A 16,147-nucleotide genomic window follows, 5' to 3' on the forward strand; every position below is an offset into this window, starting at 1 on the left:
CCTTTCATTTGAGAGATCAGCTTTGGCTTGCCTGTATCCAAACCCTTTCAGCTCTATCCCTGGTGACTCACCTCCTGTCTCTTGATGGCAGATGAGGTATCACCAGGGAGGTGCAAGCCCATTTACTTGATTCCATATCCTCCTATAATAGGCTGCTTCAATGCTGCCCCCATTGGGTTTTTTTTTTAACCCTCTTGTGGTCTCGTTGGGTCTCATTTCTCATTCCCAAAATGGGCACAGAAGACTGATGAATAAGTCTGCCACAGAAGAGGTATACAGTTGGAAAATGACATGCTGATCTGCTCTTCCTACAGGTACCCTCAGTCTTTATGAGTGATTCTCAGAGCCCTCTGTAATTTGGAATTGGGAAAAAAACAATTCACAACTTCAATGAGGAAGAGATGGAAAATCCTCTAAATTGTGATCATTGTCTTACCAATACAACTATCTCTAGTCTACTTCCCTACCCCCACCTTTTTGCTTACATAGACCAGGGCAGGAAGACTGTAGAAGTGATGCAGGAGTCTAGCCAGAAATTTTTGTGGAGAGCTTTCTTTATTCTTACCTTTGGGTCCTATTTGGTGATTCTGAGTCAGTAGGAAAAGTATTACTCAACACTCTTTTATACATTTTCTGCTATGCATGTAGTCACATTAATTAATTAATTGGGGACTTGACAAGGTGTTGGGGACATTGAATGTTTAGGGCTGTGTTCTCTCAAGGTATGGCTTATAGACCACCTGTGTCTGAATCTGCTGGTGAGAAAAAGGAAAAAAATGTGAATTCCTAGGCCTCTTATGCTAATATTTGGGCTCTCAAAGGTAGAGAAGGGGTCAGGAATCACAATTTTCAACAAACACTCCCAAGATTTAGAGATACATACTAAAGTTGGACAACCACTTGTCATGAGTCCACAATATATTATTTTATCTCCTTTCAACACTTCTGTGAAGTAGGTAAGGCTGGTATTATCCTAATTATACAGATGAAATTGAGATTCAAAAGAGAACCATGAGTTGCCAAATGGCAGAGTAACCTGCTTCCTAAAATTAATGTATTGTGAATTTATCCATTAAACATTTTCTTCAACATTATTTTCTTTTTTTCTTTTTTTTTAAAGGTTATTTATTTTGAAGCGGGGAAACATGCAAGCCAGGGAGGAGGGGAGAGGGAGGGAAAGGGGAGGAGAGGGGGGAGAGGGGGGAGAGGGAGGGAGAGGGAGGGAGAGGGGGAGAGAGGATCCCAAGCAGGCTCAGAGCCTGACACAGGGCTTGAAACCATGAACTGTAAGATCATGACTTGAGCCAAAATCAAGATTTGGCTTGACTGACTGAGCCACCCAGGCACCCCTCAACTTTATGTTCAATGACAATGAAATCTCCTTTGTGTATGTAGAATTCTTTATTTAATCAATCTGCTATTAATGCACAGTTTGATTATTTTAACTTTTTACTATTACAAAAAGGAGCTTTAAATGTTAGGCAGTTTAAAGGGGAGTTGGGAACTATATTGTAGCTGCCTAGAGAAAATGAAGCCAATTTTTAAAGGTCATTATATTAAAAGTATTTAGGATCTGAAATGATATGGCACATTCCACAGTCACTAAAACGATTATTTTATGTTGTTTTCTTAACAGGAACAAGACCATATTGTTTTACTTTAACTTATTAAGCTGTACCAGTCCCTCCGTGGTGATAAACCTACAGTGCCCTACCACACAGGTAAGACAAAAAATACCTTGAATGTTAGAAATTCCACCTGAATTCCATTTGAATTCTGTGTGTGTGTGGTTAATGATGAATTTATGGAAGGTGGGAAGACCTAAGCATGAGCTTGTGTTTACTCATATAAAATCAAAATGTAGCATCGCTAAGGAACCTCTTTGATTTTGTCCAACCACCTACCCCCAGAAGTGGTATTTTTTTCCAGACCAGTATTAGGAAGAGAAAAGCTAGCTACTATAACTAATAAACTCAAGTTTTTCAGTGACTTAACACAATAAAGTTTATTGTTAATCATATAACAGTTTAAGGCTAGTGTTTATGGTCAGTAGGCAACTCTTCTCTAGGCTTCTTTCATCTGGTGGCTCTGTCTTAAGTCCTTCTCATCATCTGTATCCACCTGCCAGAAGGAAATAGAAGATGAATAAAGCATCTCTGCTCTTAAAAGCCTTGGATTAGAAGTGTCACATATTGAAATTCTACTCATACAACATATATATTAGTTTTATATGTTCACACATGCATGCAAGAAAGGACTAAAGTAATGCAGTTAGGGGGTGAGGCACAGACTTCAGTGGGCATTTAGTTGTGTCTTCCATAGTCTGTCCATCTGTCCTCCAGAATACCTTTCTTCTTTCCAAGGGAGACAACCCAGTGTCCCATGTAGTACTGTCTTTAACCCAAAGTTCAGGATCTATGGGTGATACATTGTCTATCAGGTCTTTCCACTAAATGAACAATGGGGAATGGGACTAGGATAATTAGAATACAAACTCCCATTCAGAAAGGGAAGGGTGATAAACACATAGTGGTCTGTAGTGCATGGCACTGGAGAATGGTGCTTTATTTGACCTGGATTATATTTTCCATTTCATCCTATAAATCCTTTACTCAACCAACTGTGGGGTTATTTCCTATCTGCTAGCTTCAGACCACATCACTACTGAGCATTGGAGATATCTGCTGGGGGGGGGGGGATGCATAGAGCTCTAAAGCTCCCTTCATGTTGTGTAAATTCAGCAACTCAAAGATTATTTTAATATCTTTGAGGTTAGCTCATGAATTCTGTAGCAGCACAACTGCCTCAAAAACATAATAGGCTTTTAACCTATTTGCTGCTGCTTTGCTCCATGTGCCAGTAAACCATTGCCAAAGATCTTCCCTGATCTAGTTAGTAAATCTGTTTGCTTTCTTTCTTTCTCATGTCTCTCTCAGACTTTTGATCTCTTATTTACCACTGAGACTAAAGCCAACTTGAGATATTGACATCTTAGTTCTGTGACTACCTCTACCACAAGACTTGGTTTTCTACCATAGCCACCCACTCCCAAGGCCAAATCCTTGACCATGTCAGTACCAGTACTTGCCACTGTTGTAATATCAATTTCAGACATCCTCTCACATTCCAACTCCCATAATTGTAACTTACCAGGACCTACAAACCCCTAATGCTAACCTCTTCACAGCATCCCTCAGTTCCCTCATGTTTGCATTTCTTTCTTTGTCTGACTTAGATTTCAAGGTCCCTCTTTAAATTCACTCCCTTATAAAAGCCCTCAATTTCTATGCCCTCCTCCCACTTAGCTGTTCTTTCCTGGCAGAACTTCATCCCTACCTAAATGTGGCTCTCTGCCTATTATTCTATGCCTGAACTCAGGCAGCTGTGAGTTCTTGGAGAAAATACACATAACTGTCCTTTAGACTCAGAACTACTAACCTCAGTGTCCCTCAGTGCTGTCTCACAACCACACTACAGACCCCTTATCTGTTTTCTAGTCTTCTCTTCTAGAAAACATTTCCATACCTTCTCTTCTTACCTCCAACACCTAAGAACTCCTTCCCAATCTCCTTGTCAGCCTCCGACTTTGCTTCCTACTTCACTGAAAAAGTACAGGCATTCAGAAGACAACTTTTAAAAGCTCCTGCAGTAACATCCTCTTGCCTATCAAGTGTCATTTATGTTCATATATTTGTTCTGCTTTTCTTTGTCTCACTGTGTATGAACTGCCTGCCCTCCTAAAGTCAGCCTATCCATTTATGCATTATATCTCACCTGCTTTCACATACTCAAGCACATCATTGCAGAAATTTTGTGGGTTTTTTTTTATTACCATTGTTCCTTCTCTACTAAATCATCTCCTTGATCCCACACCCCCTTCCAGATACTGCTCCATATCTCTGTACCTCTTTTTTGCAAGTCTTCAAAAGAGTAGTCTATATTCAGTGTGTCTAAATCCTCTCTTCTCATTCTCATTCAGGCTTTTACTCCTACTCTAATTGCCTCCAAATGATACCATTGACCTCCATATTATTAAACTAATGGCTAATTCTCATTCCACATGCATTTGATCGAACAGCATTGTTTATTCAAGCCCTCCTCCTTCAAACATTTTCCTGACTTGGCTTCCAGGGCACATTATTCTTCTTTGTTTCCTCCCAACTCTCTGGCTATTCCTTGTTAGTCTCCTTTGCTGGTTTTTATTCATCTTTCCAACATCGTATAAACATTGGAGTTCTCTCCTATCACCAAACTTGGCCATTTTGAAAATCTACATTTACTCCCTTGGTGATCTCGTTCACCAATTCTTTGTTTTTAACATCATCTGCATGCTGCCCTCGCTAGTTTACATGTCCAGAAAAGTCTGCTCTCTGAACTCCTGATCCTGATATGCAATCACCTGTGCAATGTCTCTACATGGATATTTAGTTGACATCTCAAATTTAATATGTCCAAACTCAATTCCTAATCTCTGACTTCATCCTTAAATCTTTTCTCCAATCCCAACAATCGTCGCTGTTTCAGTTAAGGCCACTTCCAAATACCATGGTATCATCCTTGATTTTCTCTTTTCCTCTTACACTCATGTGTGAACAGTCAGCTAATTCTTCTGGTCTCCATTCAAAATATACCCTGGACCAAACTACTTTTTACTATCTCTTCCTTTTTTCAAAGAACCATTATCTCTTTAGATTAGTGCTATGACCTCCCGACTGGTCTCTCTGCCTCTATCCTTAACCCACTTTCAACCCCTTACAGTGTCTTTTCTACCCAGAAGCCAATGTGATCCTATTAAATATCTCACATTTATATCTCTCCTTTGTTCAGTCCTCGTCCCCATAGCTTCTCAAGTTACTGAGATTAACAGCAAAGTCTTAACAATGGCCTTACAGGACCCTTCACTCTCTGTCCAACTCTTGACTACATATGCTGTTACTATCCCTTTGCTCACTACACTCGGGTCATACAGCTAGTATGTTGTCTCCGAAGGATCCAGGAATGCTCCTGCCTTAGAGCCTTAGACTTTGCTGTTCTCCCTGCCTAGAGTACTCTTTCTCCAAATGACTATGGCTTGATCACTATTCTTCAAGACTCACATGTTACTTTTTTAGCAAGACTTTCCTTGACTACCCATTTATTTATTTTTAGTTTATTTATTCATTTTGAGAAAGACAAAGCATGAGCAGGGGAGGGGCATAGAGGGAGAGAGAGAATCCCAATAAGGTTCTGTGCTGTCAGTGCAGAGCCTGACATGGGACTTGATCTTATGAACCATGAGATTATGACCTTAGCCGAAATCAAAAGTCCAAGAGTCAGACACTTAAACCGGCTGAGCCACCCAGGTGCCCCCTTGAGTTCCCATTTAAAACTGGAATCCCACTCAACTGCTTTTTATCCCCTAACTTCCTTTGTGGCTTTATTTGTCTCCATAGCACTTATTATCATTTTATAACAAACAATTTTACTTATTTGTTGTTATCATCTTCCCTCTACTAGAAGGTAAACAGCTTAAGGGCAAGTATTTTTATATTTTGTTCACTACTGTGTCCCCAGTGCCTAGAACAGGCTCAGAGTAGGTGATCAATAAGTATTTGTTGAAGCAATAAATGAATGAATTAGTTAATATCTTTCTACTCCCAGTCTAGGAAATTTTCTATTATACACATCCATCATTTCCATGAGGAAACATACATACAAAAATATCCTATACATTATGCTTTTTTATGTACTCATGTATGTATGTTATTTATATTTAAGTACACTATAAATTATTTACTAGATCATGCTTTTTTCATAGTAAATGCAGTGCTATAACCATCAGTTTAACTCTCTTCTACTCACCAAATTCTTATTTGCATTAGAATATTAAACCTATATGAATTGAAGATATAAAAATAATGATGAAGAGCTGCATTTAAAGTGCCTCTTTGTGATTACCCAAAGAATCAGAATTGAGTCAGGATATATTTTAGCTGCCAATAATGGAGACTTGCTTTTAGTCTGCCAGACATTAGTGTATCTACTGACCCAAGCCATATTTTTATGCATTATGTTTTTTGTTAACTGCCAGCATGGTCCAGACATGTTTTGCAAGCATTTAAAGGACAGACTATGATCAATTAGGATACCCGACCTCAATGTGACCTTCATTTTTAGCTAATTATATGTTGATTGCTACTAATCAGCACCCTATTTGAAGTGAAAAAATTGGTCTGATAGATTGGGAGAGTAAAAAGCAGTAACTGTATTGTTTTTTAACAGCTCATTTGTGTCTGGGATGAAATTTGATGTGATTCTCTTTAACAAACTACATTTTGCCATTTTAATTATTTTCTTGTATATGTTGCATACACAGCATTTTTAATATGTAGTGTACATTGTATGTATGTATACTACATAATACAGAACTCATCATGGTCCCAACTCAGTAGTTCCTACTGTCATTTAGGCCTGTGAAAGCATTAGTACTTTCAGTGTTCATTTTAAAAATCCATTTAAATGTACCCAATGGGGGAACTAGTGAAGTTACCTTTCAAAGTCCTATAATTGTCAAAGTCTAAATGTCTGTAAAGTATCTCCCAATTTGTTAACAGTTTGTTCAGCTCAGCTCCGATCAATGTACCCAATGGGGGAACTAGTGAAGTTACCTTTCAAAGTCCTATAATTGTCAAAGTCTAAATGTCTGTAAAGTATCTCCCAATTTGTTAACAGTTTGTTCAGCTCAGCTCCGATCAGAATGAAATTTTGACATTTGCATTGATAATAAGCTTAGCCTTCTTCTAAAAGATATGAGCATGCTGGATGCTTTGAACGTCCCTAAACAGTTCTTCGCCTTTTGTAGAAAGATACCTGTGAAACTTCAGTATTTCATCTAGAACTGTGTGAGTGTGTGTATGAGAGAGACAGAAAGCCTATGTATGTATGAGAAACTGACAAAATGCATACAGAGACATGAATGTAGAGACAGGTTGTTTGCCTTGTCAGAACTTCCAGAAGAAATTTAGACTGCTGCTACTACAAAACATTATTAACTGTGGGGTTTGAGGTATCCATTTACTTATTCACCTCCTACCTTAGCTGTGGGCCTGACACCAAAAATTTTTGTAGACACTAGAAACATGACCCAGCAGACAGGAAAGAGGTGTCAGCTCAGTAGCAGTGGATTGAGCTAGAATCTGGCCAGTCAGGTTACCAAAGCACAGCAGGGAGATGGAGCAAGTCAGAGCTGAGAAGGCTTTCATAAGGAACAACTGGAGATGGAGGAGAGAACGAGGACTGCAACTTTCATGGTTAATAGGATCGTTGTTTTTTGTTTTTGTTTTTGTTTTTTGTTTGTTTTAACTACAAGCAAAAACAAAGTCAACAGACTGAATCTTCTTGGATTCTGCTTTCTCTCTGGAGTTTCTAATTGGATTTCAGTCATTCCACATCGGCTCTGTGGACTGCTAGCACAGTGATCTGGTTTGGCATTAATAGGCCCCCTAACTAAGTTCATTAATGTAAAATGATTGCATTGGTAACCTCTCTGTCCACATTTGACAGAGTGTTGGTTAAATGACTATGATAATGATTGCCTGCCACATAGCCCTAATTTTGTTAGTTTCTTATGGTAATAAATACTCATGTTTTGAGAACTGTTGTTGATTATTCACTGTCACTGATAGTAATTAGTGGAATAAGTTATCAATATCTGGAGCATTTTTAATCATTATTTTATCTATATGTAGGAAAGGAAGCAAGATTCTAACCCTGAAAATGCATAAGCTACATAGGCAAAATTAATCTTGCATTATACTCTTATCTACTAACTGAGAGACTAATAAGAAAATATTTGTTAAAAGTCCATCACTGTCTTGTGGTAGTGGTGACATTAATCTACACATGATAAAATTGCATAGAACTGTATGCTCACACACACACACACACACACACACACACACACACGAGCGTGCGTAAAACTGGTGAAATCTAAAGCTTAGTGGATGTAACAATATCAATTTCCTGGTTGTGATATTGCTCTATAATTGTGCAAGTTACTACCATTGGGTGAAACTGGGTGAAAGGTATGTGGAATATATTATTTTTCACAGCTGCAAGTAGATCTATAATTATCTCAAAATCAGAAGTTAAAAACAGTTCCATCATTGTACAACATCTGATTTGTTTAACACAGATCATTACTAAAGGGCAAGGAGTAGAGAGTGATAACTAGTGCATGACATTTTATTTTTTACATAAATTAGAAAATTGATTTAAGTTTCTAAGTTTCTTTATAGTGGTGAATAACTTAGAAATCTAACCTTATGGATATTTCCTTGATTTGCTTAACTCAATTCAGTTCCCACCACTGTGTTCCTTTTCTTCATAGATCTGTGTCTCCAAGTGCCCAGAAAAATTTTTAACCTACATGGAAATACAATTTACGTACAGAACAAACAAAAACTATTGGACGTACTACAGCCAGTTCTGCAAGTCCACTTTTGTTAAGCCTGCAAAGGTATGTGGGTTTAAGCTTAAAGCTAGAGAAGAATTTAACTTTTGTTTCTATCTCAAGTGTAACATGAGCATTTGTAATGGACAAGCTCCCAAATCTTCTAAGAAATGCTTAGGTACTGTTCCATTAAAACACAAATGCACATGTACATACAAACATACATATACCATTTATAGTATATCATTTTGTAGATTTGGGGTGTTAGGAAAGACTCGTTAAGTCTGGTAAGTTAGCTTTATTCCCCGAAACCAACAAATTCTCTACTTGAATGAAGTGTATGCTGTGAAGATCTAGGAGTTAATGTCATTTCATTTTATTAACGTCACCATTTCATTAATGTGGTGATGAAGATCCATGGCTACTTAGTAACAAGTAGCATTTTACTTTCAAACCCAATTTGATAATTATTCATTAAAAAGAACCCTCAAACCTTATCTAGATTTGAGACTTATAAAGGAATTCTAAAGCCTTATTATGTTAAATGGTATTAATGGCTTCTTAATTAGAGAAGATACTGTTTTTCCAGAAACAAAATCCAAGACTTAGAGATTCAGAATGTGACTAAGACATAGATACATGCTTTCAAAGATGTGCCTTGGTTTCAGTGGGTCTGGTTTTATTATTGATTTGAATTACAGTTAGGAAATTTAAGAGTGTTTGTCAAAAAAAAGTATGGGTGTGTGACAATCCTAAAATCCCTCTTATTAAGAGAGTAGTTTGGAATAATGAGATAATTATGGAGTTAAATTTTTAAAGGACATAGTTTTTATACTGAAAATAAAAGTTGTCATTACACAGCCTTTGAAATGCTAACATACTCTCCCTTCCATTTTAGACTCTCACACAAGTTTTACTGGATGATGATTGTCCAATAGCGATTTTTCCAAGTAAACCATGTAAGTGGTTTTTACTTACCTTTGAACTCATAATCTACCAAACAGTTATTTAATCCAGTTCCCTTATTTCACTATTGAAACCAAGAATAGTTATATGACTGGCTTAGTGTCCCAGAGTTAATTAGGAAGAAGCCAAAGCTAAAGCCCATTGTCACTCCAGCCAGGGATATTTCCATTGGAGCTCTGTTAGTTTTGGGGTTTTGCTATGTCAACATACACAAAAAAAGATTGAAGATTGATTTTAAAAGCCTAATAAGATTGATTATTTGGTGCTCTGTGAGCACATGTAAGCACACAAGGATGTAATCTTGTACACTCGTGCCTGAAATCAGCCTAAGAATTTGTTCAGAAGTTGCCTCAGGAGTGAAAGTGGGACATACACTTGTCATATAATTTGAAATTTAAAATGTTTATGTATCTCCTAAATGAATCAATATTATGTTTTTAAGATTTATAAATTTTATTTAAAGTTTATATAAAATTTATCTAACTTTTTTAAAAAATGAAATAATCACTAATTTTCATTTCTAACAAATATAATCCTAACTACAAAGAAGAATATTTTTACATAAAGATGTCCGGCACAATGTTATCTGGAAGAAACAAAAATAAAAAAAAAAGAATAAAACACTCTGATATCCAAGAACAAGAATGTACTTAAATAAATTATGATGTATTCATTAAATGGAATATTTCAGAATTATTAAATATAAGTGTTGTATGTATACTATAATGTTAAATAAAATTTTATATGCATTATAATGACAAACATATATAATTAAAATAAAAAACAACAACAAAAAACTATTCAAAGAAAAAGATCACAAAGAAGTATGCCAAAATAGTAAGTGTTTTGGAGGTGGCAAAACTATGGGCATTCCTCTCTTCTTTCTTCTTTTTTTCTATTGAAGTACAAAGATATCCTTTTCTATTGGAGTAGAAAGTCAGGTGCCATCGAAGTAGCTACCATCAAACACAATGTCTTACATGCCCCCCCATCCCTTTTCTTTGGGTCATTGAGGACTCTGAAGCAAGGTCTTGCAAGCAACTACATTTTGCCAGGAAGCCCCTGAGCAACAAGTGTCGGTAGCCAAGAACAATGTTACAAAAAGGTAAAAATGAATCATTAGTCATTGAAGATAAAATGGATATGAAAGTATAAAACATCCCTGCCCTTACAAGTAAAGATTGGTTAAATCACACAATATAAACTATATACTGGGGATTCAAAAATGAATAAAGCATAGTCCCTCACAGTATAGTAAAGGAGACATTATGGTAAACATTTCAATCAACTTGTATTCCCTCAATAGGGGACTAAGTATAGTACTTAATGGAATAGTATGCACCTAGTAAAATTTACTCATTTAAGAGGTTATAAAAGAAAATAAGTAATATTAAAAGAAAGAAACCAGGGAAAGCGCTGAATTTATTTTATGGTTATGACTCTCGAAAAAATTTCAAGTAGAAGAAAAACAGGAAGGAAATACATCTAAAATGTTAATAGAGTTCATTGTGGGTAGTAGGACTATGTCTTGTTTTGTATCTTCCTTCATGTTTTCTCTACTTTCCAAATATAAAATGAGCACATTTAGTGATTGAAACTAACCGACTGGATGAAATTGCCCAGAAAAAGGTTAGGGGACTTTGTAGGTAGAAACAGTCATCTTTAAGGAGTGGAGAGGGGAAGAAAATACAGAAAGGCTGAAGGGAGGACAGGAGAGAATCTGGGAATGTAAGCCAAAGGAAGAGCATTTCAAAAGGCAGGAGTTGCCTACCATGTCAAAGACAGAAAAGTTAATTCAATAGCAAATAGTGCTGAGTTCCGTTATATACCAAGCACTGTACTAGATAATGCGTTCAAGCAAGATGAAGACTAAAAGATATGTGGAGGTTTTGGCAATTAGGAGACCATTGGGATCACTGGGAAGCCAGTTTCCTTGTAATGATGGGGGAAGAATGTGATTGGATTGAGAGGGAATAGAGGCAGCTGGTGGAGGCTACTATGTCAAATTTGCCAGGGAAGAACCAGAGAGAGATGTGGAGGATACTGAAGCAATGCGCCATGTTTTAAATGCTACAGAAGGTGGGTGTGGGTAGACAAGAGATCATTTTAAGACAGAAATGTCAGGAAAGGCTTGGGAAACACCTATTTCTTCTTTCCCTACATCAACTGCTTTAATATTTTCAAGTTTAAACTGCCTGCAAACCCATGCAAATCTGTGATGCTTCTTGTACCAAAAAATATAATAATGATCCATTTCTGATTTCTCTTCCCTCCTCATTTAAAATTGGGGTTTTGAAATATTTTTAGGAATACAGATATGTAAAGAAACAAGGATTCTATTTAATCAAAATAAGTGCATAGAAGATTTAACAGTGAGGTAACTTCTCAGAAATTGTGGTGACAGTCCACGCTTTGTGTGGGGACCATTTTGATAGCTTTAGAATTTCTATTTCCAGCTCCTTCAAAAACCCTGTGAATGAGAAAGCTGGAAGGGAGACAAATTATTAAGACCTCACAAATAAAAATTCAGTTGTCTTAATAGCCTAAAGTTTGAACTTGTTCTTCTTTCTTAAGGAACTGTTCACGAATCTCCAGTTTTCAAAGTTTCACTCAAGAAATATCTAGAATTTTTTTAATAAGAAAAAGTAAATTTAGTCATACAAGTAAATGAAGCCTTTTTATTAAAATGCTTTTACAATGTTAGATACGTTATCAATATTACTCTTTTAAAACCTGTGCTGTGCATCTTACTTATTGGCTGCTTGATGAATGTACCATGTGCAAAATAATCAACAAGTTTAGAGTGTAGCTTCTGATTGTGATCAAATTTTCTATCTATATCAGTCTTAGAACCATCAAAAGGCCTTCCTGATCATCAAGTAATGGGCGATTACCTATGTTGAGCAATTTATACATTATCCAGCAAAAATTTGATTGTAAAAGAAAGCTTAAGAAAAGGAGAACATCACATAGGAAGACGTAGAAAAGTGATTACCATAATTTTATTTTTTTACAGTTCTCCAGAGATGTTTCCCTGACTTCTCTACTAAAAATGGCACTCTGACAGTAGGAAATAAGACGACATTTGAAGATGGAAGTGGAAAGACAAGAAATGCTATAGAACTCAGGGCAGCTGCAAAGTATGTTTGTTTACATTCTTATTTTTAGTTTGGATGCATTCTGTTATCGTGCACAAGACTAAAGCTTCCATTAGGTTAAATGTTATAAAGGAAGAATTATGTATTATTATGAAATATACATGTCACTGTGGATTGGAGAAATTGGTGTATATTCATTAAGAAAAGCAGGTAAAGGAGAAACCAAAGAGAATTAGAAAGAGGAATGATGTTTTTCAAAATGGTTAAATCTTTCATTATTAACAGGTATAGAAATGAAACCTCAGTAAGCATATTGGAAGTCCTTAACATTATTTGTTGAATCAACACAATAAAAAAAACATGCTTTTTAAATCACTATTTAAAAAAATGACTGAAATAATAAAACTGCCAGATGTTGTAAAGGGAAGAGGGTCTTAGGAAAGGCTGTTTCAGAACTATATCAATTTCTACGTACTAACTACAGTGAAGTCAATTTACTGTTTCCCTTGCTGTACGTATCATGATGTTTCAGGTTATTGGGGAATATAATTCCCTGCGTGCATCCATTCACGTGTGTGCACAAACACACAGAGTATCACTGCATAGCTCAGTTGTTGAATTAAAAGTGAAAAATAAAGATATTCTAAAAATATATTTCTGTTCCTTGAAAGACTTTAGTAGTCCAAGTAGAATAGTGTAGGTCCTACATATTTAAAATGTCATAGCAACATGGATGGATTTCACAAATATAAAGCTTTGTGAAAGAAACCACAAAATAATAGTACAAGTACAGTTCCATTGATAGAAAAATTTAAAAATAAGCACAACTAAATTAAATTATACTGTGATGCCTATATAAGTGTTAAGACTAAAATGAAAACTAGGGAATTATTATCATAAAAGTCAGGATTGTGGTTACCTTAGGGGAAGGAGGGGTGTTGTAACTGGGGCACATGGGCAAAGGGGCAACAGGTTGTAGTTAAGTGTGTTCTCTTTGATAACTGATCAAACCAGACACTAATGATTTGTGGACTTTTCTGGATGTGCCCCATGGTACCTTCCTGCTGCACAGCTGTCAGAGGATTAGAAAAGGGAATTAAGGATGATGTTTATTCTTGACTCTATGGATTTTGTAAGTTAAAGGCTAATCTTATTTAAATTCATTTCTTATAGTGAGGTTTCTGCAATATTGAGGACATGTCATATACATTGAAAAGGATCTGTTCACCATTCTTGAATGTCACATTCTCTGTGTGTGTAGCTATAGCCACCTTTGTAGTCTACCAAAATGACATCTCACATATTGTTGTGGCTGGGGAAAGAGTGACTTTTGATAAATGATTTATAAAAATGTTTTGAACAGCAGCTTGCAAAACCCTTTTTATCATAACATGAACATTTCTGTTTAGTGGTGATCAAAAAATAATTGATCTTTTCCTTCTTTGAATTCAGCCGTGTCAATAAAATACTTGATGCAAGGACAATTGGAATGAAAATATTTGAAGACTATGCAACAACTTGGTATTGGATTCTCCTGTAAGTGAAAACATTGGTTTCTTCTCCATCCCCAGTCTGATTTTGTCCTTGTAGAACTCTTTCTTCAAATTCCCCATCCATATTTGTGAATAAAAGGTTGACTCAAATCTTAGTTCCTGCCATTTTCTTTTTCACATAGGATGAAGATTTACCAGTGTTACAAAGGTTATAAGAATGTAAATTTTAACTCTATTCATTAAATTACCAATAAAAGTATAAACATACCTATAATATACTTCAATTCGTGCAGGAACAACATCTGTAGTACATTTACTTCCTATCATATGCTACAGTGGATGTAGTCTTATTTCTCTGGTTCTATTTTCTCATTTATCTTTCCATTGCCCTCCAAAGGATCATTTTTATTTTTAAACACATCCTTTCCACGAAATGTTTGTTATTACCATTATCAAAGGTCACTGTAGTTATGCAGAACTGAAAAAAATGTATGAAGGGAGGAGGAGATTAAAAATTTGCAGACATATGATTTGCATTCCTGAAAGGTAAGGGGAAATGCAGTTACTCTACTGAAGCAGGTACATGTGTTTGGTATATTTAAGGCTGTGGTTACTATCTGGCTTTTATGACTTAAAAGCATATATGGTTCCCTAGTGATCAAAAAACAAAGAGAAGGGCGCCTGGTTGGTTCAGTCGGTTAAGCGTCTGACTTGAGCTCAGGTCATGATCTCACAGTTTGTAGTTTCAAGCCCCACATTGGCCTCTGTGTTGACAGCTCATAACCTGGAGCCTACTTCAGATTCTGTGTTTCCCTCTCTCTCTGCCGTCCTCTGCTCACCCTCTCTCTCTCAAAAATAAATAAACATTAAAAAAATTAAAGAAAAAAACCCAGAAAACTTTTTCAGATAATTATCAGGCCCTTTACAACCTGGTCCAACTAGTTTTCCAGATTCATCTCCACCCATGTTGCTTGGTTAATCCTATATTCTCAACACATCAAATAGCATGTGCATTTCTCAACTTTTGTGTCCTGGGCAACTCCATCTTCTTTAAAATGAGCTTTTGTGTAATTTATGAGGTCTTTCTTGACTTCTTCAGATATAGTTAATTTCTTTTCCTTCTGTGTTCCTCCTACCCACCTATCCACTATGTGTGTGTTGCACACATGCGCGTACCTACACACACACACACACACACACACACACACACACATAGCTATCATTTGTATAGCACCTAGAATTTTGTATGTTATTTACCTGGTTCTTTTTCTCTGATAAACTCTGAACTCTTTACAGTGGTAACTCTAACTCACCTCCATTTTTCTAACTCCTCAGGCAGTTCTTGGAACATAGAAGATGCATAAAAAATGTGGGTTCAAGGAACAGTTCTATAACCACTAGGAAAATAAGAGAGAGAGATTTAACAATATGGTGCTTACTGAAGTCAAAATTTGTAATGTGTGTAAAATACTAGTGACTAGTTTGTAGAGCTGTAAAACTAGATAGTGTTTTGAGAGTTTACTCACTTCAATGCTTTGTCTTAAACACAATAATTAGTATCAGTGTTTATCAGTATTTCAGAATATCTCTCCATAGCAGAGAGTATAGTCTATACTTGATAGGAGTTAAACTGGTTCCTCTATTGTCAGACTCAAATATTACTAGATAAGTTACACATTTCTTCTTTATTTTGGGCTTTTCAATTACTATCTGAAAAAAAGTATGCATTATGGCAGACCTTCCTGTTCACCTCATTCCCAACACACAGTGAAACCCTATGTAGACACCACTCACACCACTAGGACCTAAATACTCCCTTTATTTCCAACTCTTTTGCTCTCCATCTATCTCATAAATATAAAGCCAAAGACTAATGTGCTGGCCCTTAGTTTATGCAGTTAGAATTTTATGAAGGAATTAAAAACAGAGAATAGACAGTTATATTTCATTTTTCTCCCTGACCTTTTTGAATATTTGCCTTGGACTATGTCATAGAATAATCCTTCAAACATATTGAATATTTAAGCATTAAAGTATCTATTATTTAAAATTTTTTTGATATTTATTTTTGAGAGACAGAGCACGAGTAGGGGAGGGTCAGAGAGACAGAGACACAGAATCTGAAGCAGGCTCAAGGCACAGAGCCCAATGTGGGGCTT

The 16,147-nt window shown here is 36.2% G+C and overlaps 1 protein-coding gene across 5 annotated transcripts in view; it reads left to right on the forward strand.

The window, feature by feature from the left end:
• SLC44A5 (solute carrier family 44 member 5) overlaps window positions 1-16,147 on the forward strand; it is a 377,137-nt gene that overhangs the window by 319,637 nt on the left and 41,353 nt on the right. For all 5 annotated transcript variants that reach the window (XM_019448853.2, XM_019448852.2, XM_053893793.1 and 2 more), the window contains 5 exons: window positions 1,637-1,721; window positions 8,369-8,497; window positions 9,330-9,390; window positions 12,414-12,537; window positions 13,948-14,031. In XM_019448853.2, coding sequence (XP_019304398.1) covers window positions 1,637-1,721; window positions 8,369-8,497; window positions 9,330-9,390; window positions 12,414-12,537; window positions 13,948-14,031 — 483 coding nt within the window. The remainder of the gene's footprint in view (window positions 1-1,636; window positions 1,722-8,368; window positions 8,498-9,329; window positions 9,391-12,413; window positions 12,538-13,947; window positions 14,032-16,147) is intronic.

Source organism: Panthera pardus, unplaced genomic scaffold, assembly GCF_024362965.1.
Source record: "Panthera pardus isolate Hobbes unplaced genomic scaffold, ASM2436296v1 HiC_scaffold_11, whole genome shotgun sequence".
In the NCBI taxonomy this organism is placed as follows: Eukaryota; Metazoa; Chordata; class Mammalia; order Carnivora; family Felidae; genus Panthera; species Panthera pardus.